The sequence below is a fragment of the Triticum dicoccoides genome, chromosome 7A (assembly GCF_002162155.2).
Source record: "Triticum dicoccoides isolate Atlit2015 ecotype Zavitan chromosome 7A, WEW_v2.0, whole genome shotgun sequence".
NCBI classification, from domain to species: Eukaryota; Viridiplantae; Streptophyta; class Magnoliopsida; order Poales; family Poaceae; genus Triticum; species Triticum dicoccoides.
Window position 1 is genome coordinate 15,101,128 of NC_041392.1, and position 24,443 is coordinate 15,125,570.

Consider the following 24,443-nt stretch of genomic DNA (forward strand, 5'->3'; position numbering starts at 1 on the left):
ATGACTCATGCAAAAGGTACCTCTAATTAGTTTTTTAGCGATATAGGTAACTCTAATTAGTGATTCCGCATAAGCATAAGAACATCTTACAAACGGCATTGTGTCTGGACTGGGCCGGCCCGGCCTTTTAACCGGAAGAAGGGTGGGGAAAAAACTGATATGTACCGTACTGCTGCTGTACATGCCGCGCTGCTCATCGAAGAGCTGAAGAAACGGCGGCGCGCATGGAGGCGCAGCCGCGGGAGATCGGCGCGCATCCTTCTTCCTCGGCGCCGGCGGCCGCTGAGTCCTCGTCCTCGTTGCTGACGTAACCCCCATACCCTTCCTCGTCCTCTACTCATCCATCGCTCTCTGTTTTCCTCGTCAAATTCGTTCGCGGAAAGAGTAGACAGATTTCAGGGCGGTTAGTTATTTCTGCGTCCCATCCCTTTTTCCGTTCATCTGTGAATCTTGCATCAGATCCACCTACGTCAGTAAGATTAATTAGGTAGATTGATTCTGCTTATTCTGGAGAAGAAAAACAATCCAGATTGAGACGGCCCCTGCTAAGTCTAGATCTTCAATGTTGATTTTGCTGATTCCCAATGCAGATTTTTGTTTTCCCTGCTCTACATCTACAGCATTGCAGTTAAGAATGTGCCACTGATTTGCCAGGCCTGTATCAGTGTGCTGGGAGAATCATATTTGTTTTGCCTGTCATTTTTTTGGCCTGATTCAGTGCAGAAAGTTCCCATGTAGTTCAGTTTGATAACTAGGCGCTGTCAATGAGTATCTAGCACTCGGCACTTGCCACGTATTAGTTTGAGAAACAGGCGATTGTGGTTTGTAGTTCAGTGGGTACAAAGATTTATATGAAACTTCAGCAACCCGTGTATCTACCACGTATAGCTCCCCCGTAGAACTGAAATTTGGTGCCCGCGTAGTTAATCTTATTCTGAACTTCTCAGGGCCAACACCTCAGTATAATATGTATATTTGTTTAGCTCAGGTCATGTTTTCTAGAATCTTGGTAGCTCCTATTCTTTTTCATACAATTATATCTTGCTTTGCATGCCTAATCTTTTGTCCTGACTTTGTTACATCCAACAGGGAGAGCTCTGCCATGCGAATAAGGGCTAAGAGAACCTGCCATGCCCCTGCCTCCTCCGTCTTGGCCACATCCGGGCCACGAGGATGGGCAGAGCTCCAGGAAGATCTGCTTCAATGCGTAGTTGCTCTCCTCGGCTCCTCCCGCGACCTCCTCGCCTTCGGTGCCACCTGTCGTCCTTGGCGTGATCTGTTCTCAGCGCACACGTCCTCTTTGCAGCCTCTCCTCCTCTACCCAAGTACCGACAGGCAACAATCTCCGTGTACTTGGAAATTGGCTGATCCTGCTGCCACCCCATCCTATCCCAGTTTGCTTTCCTTGAGTGACCTCAGAGGCATGCTCTTTCTTTGCTGCTCCTACGGTCACCTCATCTTCTGCGACCGCGACCGGTTCTGCATTGTTAATGCGTTCAGTGGCGCTAAGGTTGTGCCTCCTTGCCTCAAGTCAGATCACTTCACTCGCATTAGCTTTGCCACCTTGACTGCCCCGGTTGCATCTACTGACTCACATCTCCTTGTCGGCAGTGGAGCCTATCTGTTCCAGTGGCGCATCGGGGGCGACTCTTGGTTGGAACACTATTCTAAAGTTCTTTTTCTTAAGAGTGAACAAATTGTGGCACGGAAGGGGAAAACATACGCCCTAGGGTCTTTCGGGTCCTTCTGCATCATACAATTATCACCCAGGCTCTTAATTCAGAAATTTGAAGTTGTACTTGAGAAAGATAGAACCGAAGATCACTATTGGACAAATCAAAAAACATGGCTTGTGGTGTGTGGTGTTGCGCTTCTCTTGATCAAACTTGAGGCAGGAGGAAAGATATCCTCGGACGCCATCCAGTTCATGGCCTTCAAGCTAGAGTCATTGGACGCCATGACCAAGAAGGCAACATGGGTGAAGGTGTACAGGCTGGATCACTGGGCCATCTTTGTCAGCCCTGACATGCGATGTGAGGCATTGCCATGCATGAACCCGGAGAGATGGGGAGGGAGGAGTAACCACATATACTTCCCAAGTTACCAGTCTGAAAAACCTTGGGCTGCAGTCCAACTATGGCAACAATGTAACGACTATTGGACACGTTTGCAGCTCAGGAACACCGGAAGCTGGGACCGCAGATTGGAGTCAACCTGGGTCGTTCCCAGCACGTTTCCTCGCTCTGGTCAGCGATGATCTTAGGGGCAATCGTGCGTGCAGCTGGTGATTGGCTTCTGATATAACTTACGTGGGAGAATTCTACTCCCTCTGAACGTCCTATATTACTTTAGAGATGGAGTACCATTTTGCAATTGCAAGGCGAATAGTTGACTAAATGTTCTTGAATGCTTCCTAAGTTACTCGTCTTGCACTTTTTTTGTGTGGCAATAACAAGGGACTCTTAATTATGGTTTATTTCTCATCTACTACTACCTCTGTTCCTAAATATAAGTCTTTCTAGAGATTACAATAGGGATTAGATACGGAACAAAATGAGTGGATCGACACTCTAAAATATGTATATATACATCCGTATGTAGTCCGTATTAAAATCTCTAAAAAGACTTACATTTAGAAACGGAGGGAGTAGAAATTATGGAGTTACTTTTTTGTACTTGGGCCACTTGATATATAACATGGGCTAGGCCTGCAACTTTCTTCATACTAGATACCTTCTTTTTAGACAATCTTCATATTAGATACCTAAAGGTGGTCATCTAGCCTGGGGCTGGGCCCAAAATGCAAATTCATACTGCCTACCAAGGTGGGCTGGGCCCAAAATGTAAATGCATACTGCCTGCTAAGGTGTTTATCTACTCATTATTTCATCCAGAAAGCTATAAGCCTACTCCCATTCTTCATCTTTTCATACTAGTACTAGAAACCTATGGTGTTTATCCTTATGTCAGTAAGATTTTCTATAACCATTTGATCCTAATTCGCCGTCGGATATCAGCTGTTGAATAACTGATCAGATCTTATCATCTTTAAAAAAATGGATCACAAACACACACACACACACGCGCACACGCGCGCACACACATGACAGGAATAAAGACTGGTCTAGCTCATCACCATCATCTTTTTGTGCTTTCACGTGAATGAATTGTGCACTCTCTCGCACACATAGACAAACCTCTCTTACTCCATGAGCATCTCCATCACACATACGCACTCCATCTATTTCTCGTCCTCTCTCTAGGTTAGAATTGTCTCTCTACCTCGCCCTCTAAGTCTCTCACAAAAACATACACGCTCTCTCCGTCAAACACACGCACCCCTTTCCCCTCCTCTCTCTAGGTTAGAATCATCTCTCTACCTCGCCGTGTAAGTCTCTCTCACAAAAACACACACGCTCTCTCCGTCAAATACACGCACCCCTCGCCCCCCACCTCATGTCTCTAAGTATAACTCTGTCTTGCACACATTCCTGAGGTTAACTGGATTCCCCGGAACCACAAGAATCCTTAGAATGGGATTCACACGACAGGAATAAGAACTGGTCTAGCTCATCACCATCATCTTTTTGTGCTTACGAACCTCTTGCTTTCCCTCTATAGCATGCCCTCAAGGCCTCAACATCTCGATGGCATCAAGGAAGACAAAAAGACACAACAACACCACAGGCATGGCGGGCACGGCGTCTATATGAAACTCATGTTTGACTCGGCAGGTGCAGCACCCATGTCGCCATAGATTGGACAAGTTTCATAAACACCTTGATGAAAAAGGTCTAGCAAATAACAATTTTCTGAGTTTCTTGCACCAACTAGTATCTTGAAATATTGACCTGTTTGTGGAGGGTGAGCAATTTACTTGTATTTCAATAGTATGTAGATATGTATATAGCTTCTCATCGTCATTCGGCCCCTGTAAATTTCTCTTCTTAATTTCTCTTGTGGTGGTACATAAAAAGTTTTAGCTACCAGCATATGACATACACTCAACTTCTCTTCCTTTATGTAAATGTAAAGTAAATAAAAGAGCTACTTATCCTAATGAAAAACTATTTTAGGGTCACATCTGGTGAGAAAAAAATTCTTCCTACACGGCAACAAGACAGACTTCACAACCAAATGGGTGCAAATCTCCAAAAGGCCATAGAATTTGTGCAGTCTCCACATATGAAAAGGATATATATGATCAGATGAACATGGATTGAAATTTGGCACACAATAATAGTTTTGGCTTTATACAGCCTTGTCACCCCAGTATTTTAAAATTTTCCTGTGTTGCTTTTCTTATCTACAAAAGATAAGGCTGCTGCATGTGCTTGCATAATCTATCTGTACATGACGACACCGTTGATCAGATAAATGGACTTTTGTTGTGGATGTCCTTTCTTCCTTTCTGTGCATGACGACACCGTTGGCACTTGCACTTCTAGAAAAGATATCATGTGTACTTTCCCCTACTATTCAGATTGAAAGCATACAGGTTGTACAACAAGCCAACAAATCAACCATATTCTTTTACTCCATTCCAGGAACTACTCATACTGCAAAAGAAAACTTCGTGCACAACAGTCCCACAGCTAGTAACTATCTGGAGAGGAAAAGAAGAACATGATACTAGTATATTATATGTTTACATATATTGGTACTCAATTAGTCACTTGGAGGTTGAAGTTACTACCTCGATTTTCTTTTCAGTCATCATTTTTGGAATGATTCAGGTATACAGTTATGATCACTATTTTTTGCACTTACATGTTTTTGAAAATTATTATAGACATAATGAGATGGAATTATTCATCACGATAACTCCAATACCAGACCTGTCAATTCCTGCTTTTATATTATTCAGTTAGCCACTAGGTTTTGTAACTCCCATGGTTTCTTGGCTTTGCAAATGTATTATGTACAAGAATATTTATCTATATTATCTCCAGGAAGCGATCATCCTGCACTAGCTCTACGGGGATTAGTCGACTTCTTATGTAGCAGCTTGGTTGACATTAATTCTGTGACTGGACAGGAAAGCACATTCTGAATATGTCAACATTGTTTCAAATCCGGCAACTCTTTATATTGCTCATACATGTTTGTGGTTTTGTCCTCTTTGATCTGGTCTCTCTTCATATGTTCCTTGGGCTGCTCTTTATTTCTCCTTTCATGTTCTGAATTTTTTTGTTTTCATGGAGGGCATACAATAGAGTGCTGGTTCATTCCAGTAAGATGCTGCTGAGATTTCATCTATCGTGTAAAACATGCAATTTTATTTCGAGGACAGCTTTATTCAGGAGCAGATGTTTGTTATTTCCAAGTTGCAATAGTACTGGCAACACACGATGATGCATGGGCCTTGTATTACCGCTTCACCGATCAACTGAACACTGACCGATCTTGCTAGCGCATCACAGATTTTGGCAGCCACCACTAGCACAGGTAGTGGCCACAGGCATCCTGTAGGGGGTGGAGTGATGTGATGACCCACAAGTATAGGGGATCTATCGTAATCCTTTCGATAAATAAGAGTGTCGAACCCAACAAGGAGCAGAAGGAAATGACAAACATTTTTCAGTAAGGTATTCTCTGCAAGCACTGAAATTATCGGTAACAGATAGTTTTGTGATAAGGTAATTCGTAACAGGTAACAAGTAACAAAAGTAAACAGGGTGCAGCAAGGTGGCCCAATCCTTTTCGTAGCAAAGGACAAGCCTGGACAAACTCTTATATAAAGGAAAGTGCTCCCGAGGACACATGGGAATTATCGTCAAGCTAGTTTTTATCACGCTCATATGATTCACATTCGTTACTTTGATAATTTGATATGTGGTTAGACCGGTGCTTGGGTACTGCCCTTCCTTGGACAAGCATCCCACTTATGATTAACCCCTCTTGCAAGCATACGCAACTACAAAAGAAGTATTAAGGTAAATCTAACCATAGCATGAAACATGTGGATCCAAATCAGCCCCTTACGAAGCAACGCATAAACTAGGGTTTAAACTTCTGTTACACTAGCAACCCATCATCTACTTATTATTTCTCAATACCTTCCCCTAGGCCCAAATAATGGTGAAGTGTCATGTAGTCGACGTTCACATAACACCACCAGAGGAAAGACAACATACATCTCACGAAAATATCAAACGAATACCAAATTCACATGACTACTTATAGCAAGACTTCTCACATGTCCTCAGGAACAAACGTAACTACTCACAAATCATATTCATGTTCATAATCAGAGGGGTATTAATATGCATAAAGGATCTGAATATATAATCTTCCACCGAATAAACCAACTAGCATCAACTACAAGGAGTAATCAACACTACTAGCAACCCACATGTACCAATCTGAGGTTTTGAGACAAAGATCGGATACAAGAGATGAACTAGGGTTTGAGAGAAGATGGTGCTGGTGAAGATGTTGATGGAGATTGACCCCCTCCCGATGAGAGGATCGATGGTGATGGTTTCCCCCTTCCGGAGGGATGTTTCCCCGGCAGAACAGCTCCGCCGGAGCCCTAGATTGGTTCCGCCAAGGTTCCGCCTCGAGACGGCGGCGCTTCGTCCTAAAAGCTTCCTTCTTATTTTTTCCAGGGCGAAATACTTCATATAGCAAAAGATGGGCACCGTAGGCCTGCCAGGGGGCCCACGAGGCAGGGGGCGTCCCCCACCCTCGTGGATGGTGGGTGGCCCCCTTTGATGCTTTCTTCGCGCAATATTTTTTATATATTCCAAAACTGACTTCCATGGAGTTTCAGAATTTTTGGAGTTGTGCAGAATAGGTCTCTAATATTTTCTCCTTTTCTAGCCCAGAATTCCAGCTGCCGGCATTCTCCTCTTCGTGCAAACCTTATAAAATAAGAGAGAAAATATATAAGTATTGTGACATAATGTGTAATAATAGTCCATAATGCAATAAATATCGATATAAAAGCATGATGCAAAATGGACGTATCAACTCCCGCAAGCTTAGACCTCGCTTGTCCTCAAGCGGAAGCCGATATCGAAAAGTATGCCCATATGTTTAGAGATAGATGTGTTGATAAAATAAAATACGGACATGAGGGCATCATGGTCATTCTTAGAACAACAACATACATACATACATACATACATACATACATACATACATATATATATATATATATATATATATATATATATATATGGTCGCGCTATTCGTCACCCTGGGTGAGGAATAGTTATTCTTCACCCCTTTCTATTTTACCATCTATGCACCGTAATTTTACGTTTCGTAAGTTTTGTCTTATTTCCGACATAAAAAGAGAACGTAAGAAAATATATAATCGTCGTAAAAATTAGGCCCCAGGTTGACTTTGAACTTTGTTCTTTGTCAATCTTCAATACGATGAAATCCATCTCTGTAAAAATTCCGTAACTCGCCGTGACGTCATCTTCTGAAAACACAAAAATTGTTATGATGCCATCCTCAACGGATCTTTATCTTTTAATGTCTTCCAAGAATCGAGGCGTCCGTTTAGTTGGATAGTCATTATTTGGGTCTTCCTCGATTTTCACGCCCGCCTGTTTGCTTACCCCCTTATAAATAGGCACGCCCCGGTCTTTCTCATTCTTCTCTCTTCTTCGTCTTCTTCCTCTCACAACTCTCCCGCTCCTCGAGCTCCGCCGCCGTCGCGCTTCACCTCTGTCTCCATAGACCTTGGCCGCTGCATCAACCCGAATCGGCCCAGAGAACGGCGGCGACCTCCGCGGAAGATCCGTGGTTGTAAGTGCTCACCTTCCTGCTCCTCAGATCCACATTAGGGTTTCTGGGTGTCTGCGTGTTCTTCATAGTTCATCACGGTTTCCTTGTAGTTCTTCCACTACAGCTTCTTCTTGATCCAAAGGGAACATGTGTTCATGCGGTAGTTGTTTTGTGCCCATCCTCAATACCAACAGATCCCTTTCTCTGGTTCAAAGGCCTCATTAGAGCTCATGAACTCATTTGTGCTAGATTTTTAGGTCTAGAATATTTTCCATTTTGAACGACCCTTTGATCCAGAATAATATCAAGAAATTAGGAAACTTGTTTGCTTCAACACTTAGCCAATTCTGTCTCTGATTTCCTCCAAATGTCTGTAGTCATGGCGGCTTACGACGCCGGCTTACTTTTCCCTTATATGACATTAGCCCTTACTTAAGCCGCCATTACCTATTTGCACCATCATCATTTAACTGTTAATTTCACCATTGAATTGAACCGGTACGTTACTTTCTTTTCAGTTCGTCTTTTGATCATCATGCCGTCAAAAGCACCGACCTTCTGCAACTAGGTCCCTTCCACAGTAACTGAGGACAATTTGCACCATAGGTTTTTTGCCAGGGAAGAATGTTATGTCTTACCATGCACCTGATCGGACGAGGAACGGCCCAATCCCAAAGATAGTGAAGTCATTGTCTTTTCTGACCACATGAATCGGGGTTTTTCACCCCCCCGGCTCAAAATTCTTCAGAGACGTCCTTCACCTTTTCAAACTTCACCCTCAAGATCTTGGGCCCAATTCCATATCCAATATCTGCAATTTCCAAGTTCTTTGTGAGGTGTATCTTCAAGAAGAACCGATTGTGGAGCTCTTTAGAGAGTATTTTTATCTGAACCGCCAGAACGAGTGTACCAATGGCCCTAGCTTAGAACTTGGAGGCATCTCAATTCAACGCCGACAGGGCGTGGTCTTCCCCCTAATAGTCTTGCCGAGTCATCCCAAAGACTGGAATCAGACCTGGTTCTACTGTCAAGACACTTCACCAGCCAATGAGAAACCACTGTCGGGTTATCGCGCGGATTGTCTAGATTCCAAATTTTCTCTCCCTGACAAGCTTACTGCTGATGAATGCAAGAAGCTTATTCCATCAATTAAAAGGATTAACACCTTACTGGGGAACGGCTTAATCGGAGTTGATTTGACTCGTTGCTGGGTCGCGTTGCGGGTCATCCCTCTAAGCCGCCGATCCAAATTGATGTATGAATATGGTGGAGGCCTAGATGACTCTCTTCGTCATAGCTCCGTTCAACTAACTGAAGAGGATATTGTTTCAATGTCGGCCCTTCTGGTGAACGGCAAATATGAAGACTGCAGTAAAGTCGGGTTAAACCCCTTCTGCAAACTTATCCCGGCGCCAGAAGTAAAGAACCCCTGACCACTTTCTCTTTGTATTTTTGTCAGCAGTTTTAAATACTTGCCTGACCTTCCATCTTGTTTTACTTGTTTACAGGATAAATCTGACTTCTGAAAAGCCAAGTATGATCATGAAGCCGCCAAGAAGGCCAAAGCCGCCACCATAGCTGCCAAGAAGACGACCCGGAGGTCCAAGAAGAAAAAGAGCACTACTAAGGACCTGTTGAAACTTGACGATGATTCTGAGTTGGAGGTAGCCCTTGACTCCCTTGGCTAGTTTTTTAATAACCTTATTAACACTGGCTATTGCCAGGATGACATGAGGGCCAGTCCGGCTGTAGAAGAAGAGGTAACTATTTCCTCCGACTCAGCCCATTTGCTAAGACAGAAAGTTCGACTGGTAACCCGGAAAGTAAGGTTTTCACACCCTCTGGCTTATTTAGACCCTCATTTTCTTTTGAAAAAGCAGCAACATGAAAGTCGCCGTCAGGCTTGGAACGAAGATGAACCGCCTTCCATTCCTCAACAAACTCCTAAAAAACGCCAAAATGAGGTCTCTTTTATCTTCATCTTTTACTTTCCATTAACGGATCTGCTCCCTTGCATTACTAACTTTATTTTATCTTTGCAGGAGGTGTCTCGCTCTTCTCGCGATTCGTCTCAGACCCAATTTCCGGCTTTCAAGACTGCCCCTGGGTAAGGAAAAAATCATCTTTCCTCTGTGTCTTTCAAACTGCATCATTTTACTAACTGTCTCATAACATCTTTCTTAGTGATCAAGCCAAGTCCAAGAAGGCCATGGTGACTAAACCGGCGGAAGACCCGTCAGTCCTTGCTCCTGAACCGGCCATGCCAACTTCTCCCCCTCGAACTGAAGCACCAGAAGACCCGGCTGCTGACACTCAATTAGACCCTCCTGAGCCGTCAGCTGATGACACCATTGTTAACCCCTCTACTGCCGGACCATCCAGCTCGGCTAACCCGCCATCATCTTCTGATCATGACGTTCTGATCACTAGAAGCTGTTTTGTTGAGCCGGGGACTCCCACCGTGTTAGCTCGACACACCGCTAAACAATAAGCCCTGGAAAGACAGAAAGTGCATTTTGATATCTCCCACTACAGTCATCTGAATGCTAATGACATACTATCCAGCTATCTCAGCCATGTTCATTCCAGTCGTGAGTCAGAGATTGAGATGGTCAAGCAACTTCAGCTGAAATATGAGGTATGTATGTTCTCCGGTTTACTTATACTCTGACAGCCCCCAAGTCTTCAGATGATGATTCTGAATGATTTGGAGACTTTATGATATAGATGGATACTTTATCTCTAAGTCTTTAAAAAAGTCCAACAGAATAGTGCAAACTTCACATGTAGTCCCCAAGGGCCGGTTCACTTGATCATAAATGAGCCGGTACTTAATTTCATAATTATCTTGTGTCAGTCCCAATAAATATTGTAATCCGGTTTAATCTTGAAAGACTTTCTAAATGTCATACATTAGCCCCCAAGTGGCAAGTGCTGTTACTTTGTATGGTACTTGGGACTTGAAATATATAAAATTCATAAGAAATTGTTTTAACAGACATTAGCCCCAAGTGTCAAGTGGTATTGCAGTGCAAAGTACTTGAGACTTGAATCTTTATAACTTTTAGTTTAAGCCTTGACACACCTGTGTATGTTTTGTAGAACGCCCTATCTGAATTGGGCTCCCAATTAACTGATGCAAAGACCCGGCTGGCGGATCAAGAGGCAGAAATCAAGTCTGCTGATTCTAAACTTCAATTGAGTCTTGCTGAGACGGAAAAATTGAAAACCAGCTTGACGGCCAAAAAGAAATCCTGGGCCGAAGAAAAGACACTGCTGACACAACACGCTGAAAAAGCTGAAGCGGCTCTTGAGGAGGTTACCACGAAGCTTACCGGCTTAAAGAACCGGGTGTCTCAAATGGTTTCCGCCATCTTTGGTAAGCCATCTGTACTGATCTTTTGTACCTTCTTTTGACCCAGAATATAAACCGCCTGCTGACCCCTTGTTTAAAAAATATGTGCAGGCCCGCGAAGCGAAAATCTGAGCCAAGATAATGTGACTAAACTGAAGGCGGTCTATACCTTAGTGGAACAGTTGTACACTGGCGCTCAACGAGCACTTGCTGCTATCTCTCCTACCAACCAAGGACCCAACCGGCTCAGTGATGTCTTGAAAAAATTGTCAATCTTACCCGCCAGGTTTCAAGAATTCAAACGATACTGTGCCAGAGCCGGAGCCTGGACTGCCCTGAGCCGCTCCAAAGCCTAGGTGCCAGATCTAGACCCGGCGGATGTAGCCAGGGGGTACCCTACCGTGAAGGAAGACGGGTCTCTATTTGAGCAGGATGACTTTGTTACTTGCGTGAGGGGAGTTCTACCTCAGGCTACCATTCTTGGAGATGAGACCAACATTGACAAATATCAGCCGGGTTTTGATTTGGAGAATAAGAAGATGGTGACTCCCTCTTACAAGGTGACAGACCTTATCCCGCCGGTTCGTCAACATATGTTTGCTCCAGAAGTTGATCCGGCTAGCCTGATTGCTGATGAAGCAGAGTTCATTGCCGTGAACGGCTTTGACTGGTCCAATCCCAGCTTCCAATTAACAGAAGGAGGTGAACCGGCGAGGGAAGAGTGAGAACCATCTTTGTGGGCTCTTTAAAGCCTTGTAATAGATTTAGCTTGAAACAACTGCATATTTCGCCTATGCAATCGTGCATAAGATGCCGTGTGTGACTCTTTGCTTCCTGATGTCAATATATGTGTCAGTGTCAAAACCGGCGGATCTCGGGTAGGGGGTCCCGAACTGTGCATCTAGGCCGGATGGTAACAGGAGACAAGGGACACGAAGTTTTACCCAGGTTTGGGCCCTCTCGATGGAGGTAAAACCCTACGTCCTGCTTGATTAATATTGATGATATGGGTAGTACAAGAGTAGATCTACCACGAGATCGAGGAGGCTAAACCCTAGAAGCTAGCCTATGGTATGATTGTTGATGTGTATGTTGTCCTACGAACTAAAACCCTTCGGTTTATATAGACACCGGGTAGGGTTAGGGTTACATAGAGTCGGTTACAATGGTAGGAGATCTGCATATCCGTATCGCCAAGCTTGCCTTCTACGCCAAGGAAAGTCCCTTCCGGACGCGAGACGAAGTCTTCAATCTTGTATCTTCATAGTCCAGGAGTCCGGCTGAAGGTATAGTCCGGCCATCCGGACACCCCCTAATCCAGGACTCCCTCAGTAGCCCCTGAACCAGGCTTCAATGACGACGAGTCCGGCGCGCATAGTGTCTTCGGCATTGCAAGGCGGGTTCCTCCTCCAAGTACTTCATAGAAGATTTTGAACACAAAGATAGTGTCCGGCTCTGCAAAATAAGTTTCCACATATTGCCATAGAGAGAATAATATTTACACAAATCTAATCTGCTGACGTATTCCATAGTGTGTCATCACACTATGGCCAAGCTTTTATTCGAACCATTTTACTGTCCCATCTCAGTGCGTTATGCGAGGCGGTTTCCTTGGCACGTCTTGTTAAAGCAGAGATCGTGTCCCCTTATTCTGGGATTCTCATCAATACGGGCATGGGTAACCCAACCGCGCCATCAATTACGGTGCTTGGAGATAAGCGAGTTTTACCAGGCTGGTGGGGACATGTAGTTGCGTCCACCCATATAAGGGGATAAGAATTCACCTTTTCACCTACACCTTCTTCCTCCTTCGCCTATCCATTCTTGTGCACTCGAGCTCCAGCGCCCAAGTCCGCACTCCCCACCTCAACCTTCTCCAGCCATGTCCGGAGCGGGAGGCAAGTGGATGGTCTCCACCGTCACGGAGTGACATATCAAAAAGCTGAGGAAGGCCGGATACCTGTCTAACGACATCGCGTACCGGCTCCCCAAGAAGGGGCAGCTCATCCCCACCCCTAGGCCCCATGAGAGGGTGGTGTTTCTCCCCCATTTCCTCCGCGGACTGGGCTTCCCTCTCCACCCATTTGTCCGGGGGCTCATGTTCTACTACGGCCTGGCTTTCCACGATCTGGCCACGAACTTCGTCCTCAACATCTCGGCGTTTATCATCGTGTGTGAGGCCTTCCTCCGCATCCGCCCCCATTTCGTCCTATGGCTCAAGACCTTCAACGTCAAGCCGAAGGTGGTGCGCAGCAGCCAAGCGGAGTGCGGAGGCGCCATGGTGGGCAAGATGGCCAATGTCCTCTGGCTCGAGGGCTCCTTTGTGGAGACCCTGAAGGGGTGGCAATCGGGGTGGTTTTACATCACCGAGCCGCGCGACGCTGAATGGGTCGCACCCCCCGAATTCCGGTCCGGACCCGCAACGCGGCTCACGTCCTGGAAAGAGACGGGCCTGTCATGGGGTAAAAAAGGAGAGCTAACCGGACTCCAGACATGCGTCAAAACCCTGGTGGACAAGAAGCTCAAACTTGTCAACGTAGTCCAGGTTATGCTCATCCGCTTGATCCTCCCGTGCCAACAACCGGCTTTCAACCTGTGGGAGTTCGACCCGGCGCGGCACCAAAATCTGAACAGGCTCTTTGACACGACGTACGAAGATGCCTGGAAGGTGCTTTTCAAGGGCGCTGAGGCTCCCGCATCTGCTGCTGAGGATCGCGGATTCAGTGCGCAGTGTCACGCTCTCACGGTAAGTTGTTTTTTCCTTTTACAGGGCATCAATTTTTCATAGTTTGACTCCATGCGGGATCTAAACTCCCTTACCTTTGACAGGATTGGCAGGTGACCTTCGGACAGATCAACTGTCTGGCTCCTTTGCCCGAAGGCCCAATGGATGCTCGCTTGGCGAAGCTGCTGGTTCTGGCACCCTATGTGGTGCCACAGAAGAAGGTCAAGAAGAAGGCCACGGGGATTCGAAAGAGTGCCCGACGCCCGGAGGTGTCGGATTCATCATCCGATGAATCCAAGACGCACTCCTCCCGTGAAGACGAGGAGGAGGAAGAAGAGACCCCTCCCGCTCCAGCGGGGGAAGGGAAGAAAATTAAGGCCGCCCCAACTAGGGAGGCCGAAGGGTCCAAGAAGGGGAAAACCCTTCCTCCGGACTGCTCTACCGACGCCGACAGCGGCGGAGAGGAGTGGGCGCCTAGGGCCAAGCCCCTAGCCAAATCGTAAGCATCCAGATACCAGAGTAATTCATAGTATTCATTTATTGCACAGCTTTTCCTCATGTCAAATATGTTTATGCAGCCCACCCAAAGACCGGCTCGACGCATCGTCGAGCGGCTCACTAGACTCGTCGGACGTGAACTCACTTCCGACGGCTTCCCCCCGCCCTACGGACGACACCAAAGTGTTGTCCCAACAGGTTCCAAGCCGGGAGGAGGTGGTCCTGGAGGCGCCGCAAGGCGACCTCCCGGACTCCAGGAGCAAAGGGGATGAAACCCCCCAGGGCTCCAAGTCCGGCTCTAGGCCGGACACCGCTCCGGAACCTTCAGAGGTTCTAGAGTCCGGCGGGGGACCTCCTTCCAAGAGGAGCAAGTCCGCCGTGCCGGTGGCCCCCGTCCAACCAGAGGCGCCGGACAATATGTTGGAGGCGCTCCAAGGTGCCTCCATCGACGAGGAGCACCGCGCTATTATGAGTGCGGTGGTCCAGAAGGTCCGCCAAGAGCGGACTGACTGAAGCTTGTACTAGCCTTTTAACAGGCTTTGAGGTAAGTATAGAATGTGTAAATAATAGTACCGCATAGACAGTAGCCCCTGATGCTCTGTTTAGTGTTCGGGAAGAAAAGCCGAATAGAGGATCAAATAGAATTCGCATGAGTCTAACAAAAATGAGTTAATATGCATATGCAGGCTTCCCTGCTTGCGTCCGCCGCACTGACTGTGGAAGTGGACACGCTAAAGCAGAACCTCGAGCGGTCTGAGCAAGAGCTCGAACGTGCCAAGAAGCAGCTTGAGGACAATGAAGGTAATAAATACCTTGTTAAAAATATATATATAAGGGTGCAATTGCAAAGAATGACAGGATTATCGTGGCTATTATAGGGGCCACGTCTGAAGTGGGGACCCTTAAGCAAGCGCTGGTCGAGGCCGAGAGGAGGGCGGCCTCGGAGCGCACCGAGCGGGAGAAGTATGAGGCCGAAGTTGGCAAGGTGCGGCAAGAGCTCCAGGCTCTCATGGAAAAGCATGAGAGTTTGGAGCTTGACTCAAAGACGCGAGCGTCCGAGCTCGCGGTGGCTATTGAAAATGCCAAGTTTGCCAAGGCCGAATCCCAGAAGACCCTCCAGGAGTTGGATGAGGTGAAGAAGATAGCGGCGGGTAAGGCATTCTTTATGCAAAGCAAACACATAAACATGAGTTACTTGTTACTTACCTGAATCCGGAGCTCTCCAGGAGCGTTCGCAGATCTTCCCCGAAGTGTATCCGATGCCGCCGCATTCTATCGAGCCGAGGAGGGCAGCTCGATGGAGAAGGTGTTTTGGTCTCAGTACGCTGAGGCCGGACACCTCGTGCCCCTGAGCGACCAGCTGAAGCAACTGGTCAAGCTCCACAAGGCGGCCGAACATGCCATGAAGGGCCTCATTGTTCGGTTGTGGCCTGGAGGGGCCTTGCCTAGGAGCTATTTCGGGCTGGTGCGGCGGTTGGTGGAGGCCTGTCCAAGGCTTGAAGTCATCAAGCGCTCCGTCTGCATTGAAGGTGCCCGTAGGGCCCTTGCCCATGCTAAGGTGCACTGGGGTAAGCTGGATGCTGAGAAGCTGGTGAAGGACGGGCCACCGCCGGGGAAAGAGCATCGCAAGCCCGAGAATTACTATAAGGATGTTCTGAAGGGTGCCCGCCTTGTGGCGGATGAATGTTCTAGGGATGTAATTTTTGAGTGAAACTTGATCGTTTTGTCCTATGCGCTGAAAACTTGTTTATATGCGCTAAGCAATGATGTTAGAATTTAAAATATTACCTTTTGTGCGGCTATTTATCAATTCTGAGAGATGGCGAGTCGTCGGCTTCTGCCCCCGTGCCGCTAGTGCTGGGGTGTTCGAGGATAAACCTGAGCGCTCTTTTTCCCATGTTTGGGTCCTTCGAGGGAGGCGCTCAGCCCAACGAACAAGGCAATCAGACTATAATCCGTGAACCCTCTCACTTAGCCATAGAATTCTATAATTTTAAATTTCGGCGAAGCCCCTGGTATTCTGAAGACCGAGTTCGGGGCGCTATCCACGCCTTGGCCGGACAGAGACGGCTCCTCGTCCTAAGCGGCATAAGTCTTTAGGGACTCGAAAAAACCTCTCGAACAGCGACCAGCTCTCGCTTCATCATGACAATCAGTTTTAGCTTTCTCCACTGAGGTGCTCGACCTAGCTCAACCGGGGCACAATCGCAGTGGTTCTCCTAGTGCTACCTTAGCCGATATAGCGGAACGTAAGGCACCAAAACATAGGAGCCGGGCAAACCCAACTATTGACTCAAGACATGATTTGGAGCCGATGCATATAATGCTATAAGTTCGGGGTGCCGTACTTTTTTAAAGTGTTCGGACTTCTCACACCATATTGAGGGGTACTAAAGCCCCTGGCGTATTTTGGCCATACCAACGTGTACGGGTGCAACATGTCGTTAAGGAACATATAGAAAGAAAAAAGGTAATGCAAAAATAGACGAAAGCTATGCATTGTTTATTAAAAAGGGCTGCAATCAAAGCAAAATGATACAAATAATGCGATAAGTGGAAGGTTGGACTAGTTAACATGTCCGTTTTAGGGGCAAGCTGCGGAATAGTATGTGGAACGGGTATACTGCTCGTGATAGAGACCACCTGGGAGTTCCGTAGTGCGGTGTGGCTTGTCTGCTTCCCTGGTTCTTACATCGTTTGTGCGGCAATTGAACTGCCGAACAGGCCTTCCGAAGGATGAAGTCCTGAAAGTAAGAGAAAATTAAAAAACTGGCAGCCCCTGGTACGGTTTAAGCCGTGTTTTGGGCGTGCCGTGATGGTGCCCCTCCCCCTGTGCCCATGGTATCTCTAGAGCGTAGTTATGTACGCGAAGTACTGGCGTCGCCTTTTTGCGAGGGTTGGGGCCACATTGCTACGCCTGCTCGGATCGTGCCAGGCGGTCTTGTTGTAGGTTACTCCAGGCGCACTTGATGGTGTCCGGTCGTTTAGTGGCTGGACTGGAGAACTGCCTGGAGAGGCTGCTTTTGAACTTCCGCTGCAAGGGCCGCCGTGTGCTCCTCCGTTTGGAGGGAGCGTTCTGTGTTTCCATTGACCGTAATTATTCCTCGAGGGCCTGGCATCTTGAGCTTAAGGTATGCGTAGTGCGGTACCGCGTTGAACTTAGCGAATGCGGTTCGCCCGAGCAGTGCGTGATAACCACTACGAAACGGGACTATGTCGAAGATTAATTCCTCGCTTCGGAAATTATCCGGAGATCCAAAGACCACTTCAAGTGTGACTAAGCATGTACAGTTGGCCTCTACACCTGGTATTACGCCTTTAAAGGTCGTTTTGGTGGGCTTAATCCTCGAGGGATCTATGCCCATTTTCCGCACTGTATCCTGGTAAAGCAGGTTCAGGCTGCTGCCGCCGTCCATGAGGACTCTAGTGAGATGAAATCCGTCAATAATTGGGTCTAGAACCAATGCGGCGAATCCGCCATGACGGATGCTAGTGGGATGGTCCCTTCGATCAAAGGTGATCGGGCAGGAGGACCATGGGTTGAACTTTCGGGCGACTGGCTCTACCGCGTATAAGTCCCTTAACGCACGCTTCCGCTCCATTTTGGGGACATGGGTTGCGTATATCATGTTCACAGTCCGCACTTGTGGGGGAAAACCCTTCTGTCCATTGTTGTTCGGCGGCCGGGGCTCCTCGTCGTCATCGCTATGCAGCCCCTTGTCTTCGTTTTTGGCGTTTATTTTGCCTGCCTGCTTGAACACCCAACAATCCCTGTTGGTGTGATTGGCCAGCTTTTTGGGGGTGCCATGTATCTGGCACAAGCGGTCAAGGATTCGGTCCAAACTGGACGGGCCCCTAGGATTCCTTTTGAATGGCTTTTTCCGCTGACCGGATTTAGAGCCTCTGAATCCGGCATTAACTGTCGTATCCTCAGCATTGTTGTCGTTAATGCGGCGCTTCTACTTGTTGTGACGCGACCTTCCACTACTGTCCCTGGTGTCCGAATTACCAGGGTTCTTGGTCATATTGTTGCTACGAGCAAGCCAGCTGTCTTCTCCCGTGCAAAAGCGGGTGATGAGTGTCGTGAGTGCTGCCATAGATTTCGGCTTTTCCTGTCCAAGGTGCCGGGCCAGCCACTCGTCATGGATATTGTGTTTGAAGGCTACTAGGGCCTCAGCGTCCGGACAGTCGACTATTTTATTTTTCTTTGTTAGGAACCGTGTCTAGAATTGCCTGGCCAATTCCTCTGGCTACTGAATGACGTGACTTAGGTCATCGGCGTCTGGGGGTCGCACATAAGTGCCCTGGAAATTGTCGAGGAATGTGGCTTCCAGGTCCTCCCAACAACTGATTGATCTTGTTGGCAAGTTGTTAAGCCAATGCCGAGCTGGTCCTTTAAGCTTGAGTGGGAGGTATTTGATGGCGTGGAAATCATCGCCGTGGGCCATGTGGATATGAAGGAGATAATCCTCGATCCATACTGCAGGATCTGTTGTGCCATCATATGATTCGATGTTTACGGGTTTGAAACCCTCGGGGATTTGATGATCCATTATTTTGTCTGTAAAGCAGAGTGGGTGTGCGGCGCCTCTGTACTGGGATATATCGTGACGTAGCTCCAATGAGCCTTGTCTACTGTGTTCGGCCCCGCTGAATTTGTGGCCGGCGTGACGGTTACCGTCTCGAGCCGTGGGGCGCCCACGTGATCCGTAAATCGATCTTTTTTGCCTTGCCTTGTCCTCCAACATGTCTCGTAAGTCCGGCGCATATTCCCGTGCCTTGGTACGAGGTGCGGCTTGTGTGGAGGGTTGAAAGGCCTCTCTGTCGCGACCACGAGGTGGTCGGTCGGCCGCATCAAGTGCTTCCTCCTCTAATTGGGGTAGGAACCTGCGCTTTGGGTAGCTCTTGGAGGGGCGTTCGAGTTTATGCTCTTCGGCCGCAAGGACTTCAGTCCATCTGTCGACTAGCAAATATTGATCAGCTGTAAGCTGTTGCTGTTTTTTCTTGAGGCTTCTTGCCATGGCCATAAGCCTGCGTTGAAAACGCTTTTTCTCAACGGGATCCTCTGGCATGACGAATTCGTCGTCGTCGAGGCTTGCCTCGTCTTCAGAGGGAGGCATATAATTATCGTCCTCGACCTCTTAGCCTGCCGCTCTCTCATGAGGGCTGGTTTCTCCATCCTCCTGTGCTAAATCTTGCTGGAGGGGGTTTTCTTCGGCGCTTTCCGGAGTATTATTATCTCCCGTGCTGGAATCACCGTGTTTGTTTTGGCGGGATTTTGAGAGGCCCCGCTGACGCCGGCGCTTAGGCTGTTTCTTGGAGGGGTCATCCTCCGCTGTTCCATCGCAATCTCCCTCTTTTGGGGTGTCCACCATGTATATGTCATATGACGAGGTGGCTTTCCAGGGCCTAGTAGGCGCTGGTTCTTCATCATCTCCTTCATCGGCGTCCATACCGTCGATATCTTCGGAGTCTAAGTCGAGCATGTTGGTTAAGTCATCGACAGTGGCTACAAAGTGGGTGGTGGGTGGGCTTTGAATTTCTTCATCGTCCGTACCCCAACCTTGCTGACCATAGTCCGGCCAGGGCTCTCCTGATAAAGAGAGAGACTTCAGTGACTTCAGGATATCGCCAAAAGGCGAGTGCTGAAAGATGTCCGCGGCGGTGAACTCCATGATCGGCGCCTAATCGGATTCGATCGGCAGGGGCGCGGGGGGCTCGGAGTCCGGAGAGGAGTCCGGCTCCTTGGAGTCACGGGTCTCGTAGAGTATGGGGCTGGTGATTGGCTCAATCGCCATTGGCGTTGCAGCCCCCGAGGTGGTGTCCAACCGCCCATCCTTGATCGGCGCAGTTGGCTCTGAATTAAGGGTCGGAGCCGATGTGGGTGCGGCCTCCAGGGCACTATTCGGCGGCAGAGCTAGACCATGCTCGTCGTGACAGTGCGGCGCGCTCGGCAGTGGCTCGAATCCGTCGAAGATCAAGTCCCCGCGAATGTCAGCCGTGTAGTTTAAACTTCCAAATCTGACCTGACGGCCAGGGGCGTAGCTTTCGATCTGCTCCAGATGGCCAAGTGAATTGGCCCACAGTGGGAAGCCGCCGAAGACGAAGATCTGTCCGGGGAGGAAGGTCTCACCCTGGACTGCATCGCTATCGATGATCGTAGGAGCCATCGAGCCTGACGGCGACGACACAGAGGAACTCTCAATGAAAGCACTAATGTCGGTGTCAAAACTGGTGGATCTCGGGTAGGGGGTCCCGAACTGTGCGTCTAGGCCGGATGGTAACAGGAGACAAGGGACACGAAGTTTTACCCAGGTTCAGGCCCTCTCGATGGAGGTAAAACCCTACGTCCTGCTTGATTAATATTGATGATATGGGTAGTAAAAGAGTAGATCTACCACGAGATCGAGGATGCTAAACCCTAGAAGCTAGCCTATGGTATGATTGTTGATGTGTATGTTGTCCTATGGACTAAAACCCTCCGGTTTATATAGACACCGGGAAGGGTTAGGGTTACATAGAGTCGGTTACAATGGTAGCAGATCTGCATATCTGTATCGCCAAGCTTGCCTTCTACGCCAAGGAAAGTCCCTTTCGGACGCGGGACGAAGTCTTCAATCTTGTATCTTCATAGTCCAGGAGTCCGGCTGAAGGTATAGTCCGGCCATCCAGACACCCCCTAATCCAGGACTCCCTCAATATGCGTCACATTTATGGTTATCTCTGTAATATTTCGCCTTTGTTCCTGTAGAGAAGGAAAAACTGGCTTGGCGGTTTAGCACTGAACGGGTCAGAATACCCGGTACATGACCAATGGGTTTATCATAGTAGAAAAACAGAACCAGACGTGAAAATAAACAAGGTTGAAACAACCTTTGATTAACACAGAAAGAAACGGTTCTTAAATAACAGTCATACCTGTATCTTTTGTATTTGGACCACCGGTTTACATGACCCAGTCCTCTTTTTTTTGAGAAGTCGATGCTTCTTCATGCCTGATGATCATCATGCCTTGGCGTCTTATTGTCAAATAGTTAAGACGGTGAAAAGACCATGCTGATCATTGAAATTTGAGACAATAAAAGACCAATAAGGCAAATAATAGTTTGCAAACAATATAAACTAACCTTGTAACTGAAAGTTGGGGGTTGCTGATTCAAATACGATCAGTAAACTGGACCAAAGGGGTTAAGCTAAGATTTGAATACGATCATATGGCCCCCAGTGGCTTTGGCGTTGCGCCGATCAAGAGGGTACCGACAGCTATGTTCTCTTTGGTTCGAATATGACCTATGTTTGAACAGGAAGCCCCCAAATGACCTTGAGAGATTTTTAACGACCCTGATTCAAATACGATCCAAGTCAGACCTAAAAGGGGTTAAGCTATGATTCAGATACGATCAAGAAGCCCCCTAGTGAGTTTGGCTTTGAGCCGATCAAGAGGGTTACGACAGCTATGTTCTCTTTGGTTCGAATACGACCTACGTTTGAACAGGAAGCCCCCAAGTGATCATGAGGTTTACAGCTAGATTCGAATACGATCATAAGCCGGACCAAAAAGGTTAAACTTGATTCAGATATGATCAGCTCCTTAAAAGTCATTTAAATAGTGAAAAAGAGTACAAATATATAATCTTTGAAAAGGAAAAGGACAGAGGTCCTGCTTTATTACTTATCATAGTATATACAACGTCAAAGTATGTACATGACGAGAGCCGGTGGCTCAGGTGTAGTATGGCCGAAGTTGAGCAATATTCCACGGCCGGCGGGTCTCCTCCTCCGATTGACGTGAGTCTTTGTGTTCTCAGATGTCGATGCGGTAATATGACCCATTTTAAATTCTTGCTGACCACAAAGGGTCCTTCCCAAGGCGGGGATAGCTTGTGTGCATCTGACAGATCCTGGATGAGCCGGAGCACCAGGTAACCTTCTTGAAAAGTCCTAGACTTAACCCGGCGGCTGTGATAATGGTGCAGGTCCTGTTGATAAATTGTTGATCGAGCCGCTGCTAAGTCTCTCTCCTCATCTAACAAGTCAAGTGCATCCTGTCGGGCTTGTTCGTTATTGGCTTCAACGTAAGCCGCCACACAAGGCGAGTCATGACAGATGTCACTAGGTAGCACCGCTTCCACTCCATAAACCATGAAGAAAGGTGTATAACATGTAGACCTGTTAGGAGTGGTGTTGATACTCCACAGCACCGAGGGTAACTCCTCTACCCAACAACCCAACGTCCGCTATAAGGGAACCATAAGCCGGGGCTTGAGACCTTTTAAGATTTCATAATTTGCTCTCTCAGCCTAACCATTGGGTTGAGGGTGAGCTACAGAAAAAAACATCAAGCCGGATATGCTCACGTTGACAAAAATCCTCCATAGCCCCTTGGGACAAATTAGTGCCATTGTCAGTGATAATGCTGTGTGGAAAACCAAGGTGAAAAATTACCTTTTTCATGAATTGAACCGTCGTGGCTGCATCACACTTACTCATTGGCTCTGCCTCAACCCACTTCGTGAATTTGTCAACTGCCACTAAAATATGTGTATTTTTATCCTTGGACCTTTTGAAATGTCCAACCATGTCAAGCCCCCAGACTGCAAACGGCCAAGTGATTGGAATCATCCGCAATTCCTGAGCCGACACATGCGCTCGTCATGCAAATTTTTGATATCCATCACATCTACTGACCAGATCCTCTGCATCAGCGTGAGCCGTCAACCAGTAAAAACCATGACAAAAAGCTTTGGCCACAAGAGATTTTGACCCGGCGTGATGACCACAATCCCCTTCATGGATCTCACGAAGTATTTCTTGGCCTTCTTCAGGAGAAACACACCGCTGAAACGCTCCAATGACGCTGCGATGGTATAACTCTCCGTCAGAAATCGTCATTGACTTGGACCGCCGGGTTATCTGTCGGGCCAGGGTCTCATCCTCTGGCAACTCGCCCCGGGTCATGTAAGCCAATAACGATACTGTCCAATCTGGGATGACATGAAGAGCCTCCACCAACTGTGCCTCCGGGTCTGGAACGACCAAATCTTCCTCTGTAGGTGACTTAACAGACGGGTTATGCAAAATATCCAAAAAGGTGTTAGGTGGCACCGGCTTATGCTGATATCCCAACCAGCTTAAGGCATCGGCCGCTTCATTTTTTCTATGGTCAATGTGTTCCATTTGATAACCCTTAAAATGTCCTGCAACAACATCAACTTCACGACGATAAGCCGCCATGAGAGGATCCTTGGAATCCCACTTGCCTGACACCTGTTGAGCCACCAAATCTAAATCGCCAAGGCACCGGACCTGGCTCAGACTCATTTCTTTAGCCATTCGAAGACCATGGAGCAAGGCTTCATATTCTGCTGCGTTGTTGGTACAAGGAAACATCAATAGCAACACATAACAAAACTTGTCACCTCGAGGGGAAGTTAAAACAACTCCAGCCCCCGAGCCTTCCAACTGTCTGGACCCATCAAAGTGAATCGTCCAATATGTGTTGTCTGGTTTCTCCTTTGGCATCTGCATTTCTGTCCAGTCATTAATAAAATCAACCAGCGCTTGAGATTTGATCGCAGTGCTTGGCACATACTTCAACCCATGAGATCCAAGTTCAATGGCCCACTTGGCGACTCGTCCAGTAGCTTCTCTATTTTGAATGATGTCTCCCAAAGGGGCAGAGCTAACCACAGTGATCGGGTGACCCTGAAAGTAATGTTTGAGTTTCCGGCTTGCCATGAACACCCCATACATGAGCTTCTACCAATGTGGATATCTTTGTTTAGATTCAATCAGCACCTCACTGACGTAGTAAACCGGCCGTTGGACCGGATGTTCCTTGCCAGCCTCCTTGTGTTCCAACACAATGGCCACACTAACAGCTTGTGAGTTAGCAGCTACATGTAATAACAACGGCTCTTTCTCAACTGGAGCAGCAAGAACCGGGGGTTCAGCGAGCTGTTTCTTCAAATCCTCAAAAGCAGAGTTAGCAGCATCACTCCAGACGAAGTCATCCGCCTTTTTCATCATTTGATACAAAGGCATTGCCTTCTCCGCTAACCGGCTTATGAACCGGCTTAAGGCCGCTATGCGACCCGCCAGCCGCTGAACGTCATTGATGCA

At 47.5% G+C, this 24,443-nt stretch overlaps 1 protein-coding gene across 1 annotated transcript; it reads left to right on the top strand.

Moving 5' to 3' along the window:
• The first annotated feature begins 224 nt into the window (after positions 1–224).
• Positions 225–2,317, top strand: LOC119328433. The gene is made up of 2 exons (XM_037601420.1): positions 225–298; positions 1,090–2,317. Exons 1-2 carry the CDS (start codon positions 225–227, stop codon positions 2,255–2,257), a joined length of 1,242 nt encoding a protein of 413 aa, XP_037457317.1. The 3' UTR covers positions 2,258–2,317.
• Positions 2,318–24,443: the final 22,126 nt, after the last annotated feature.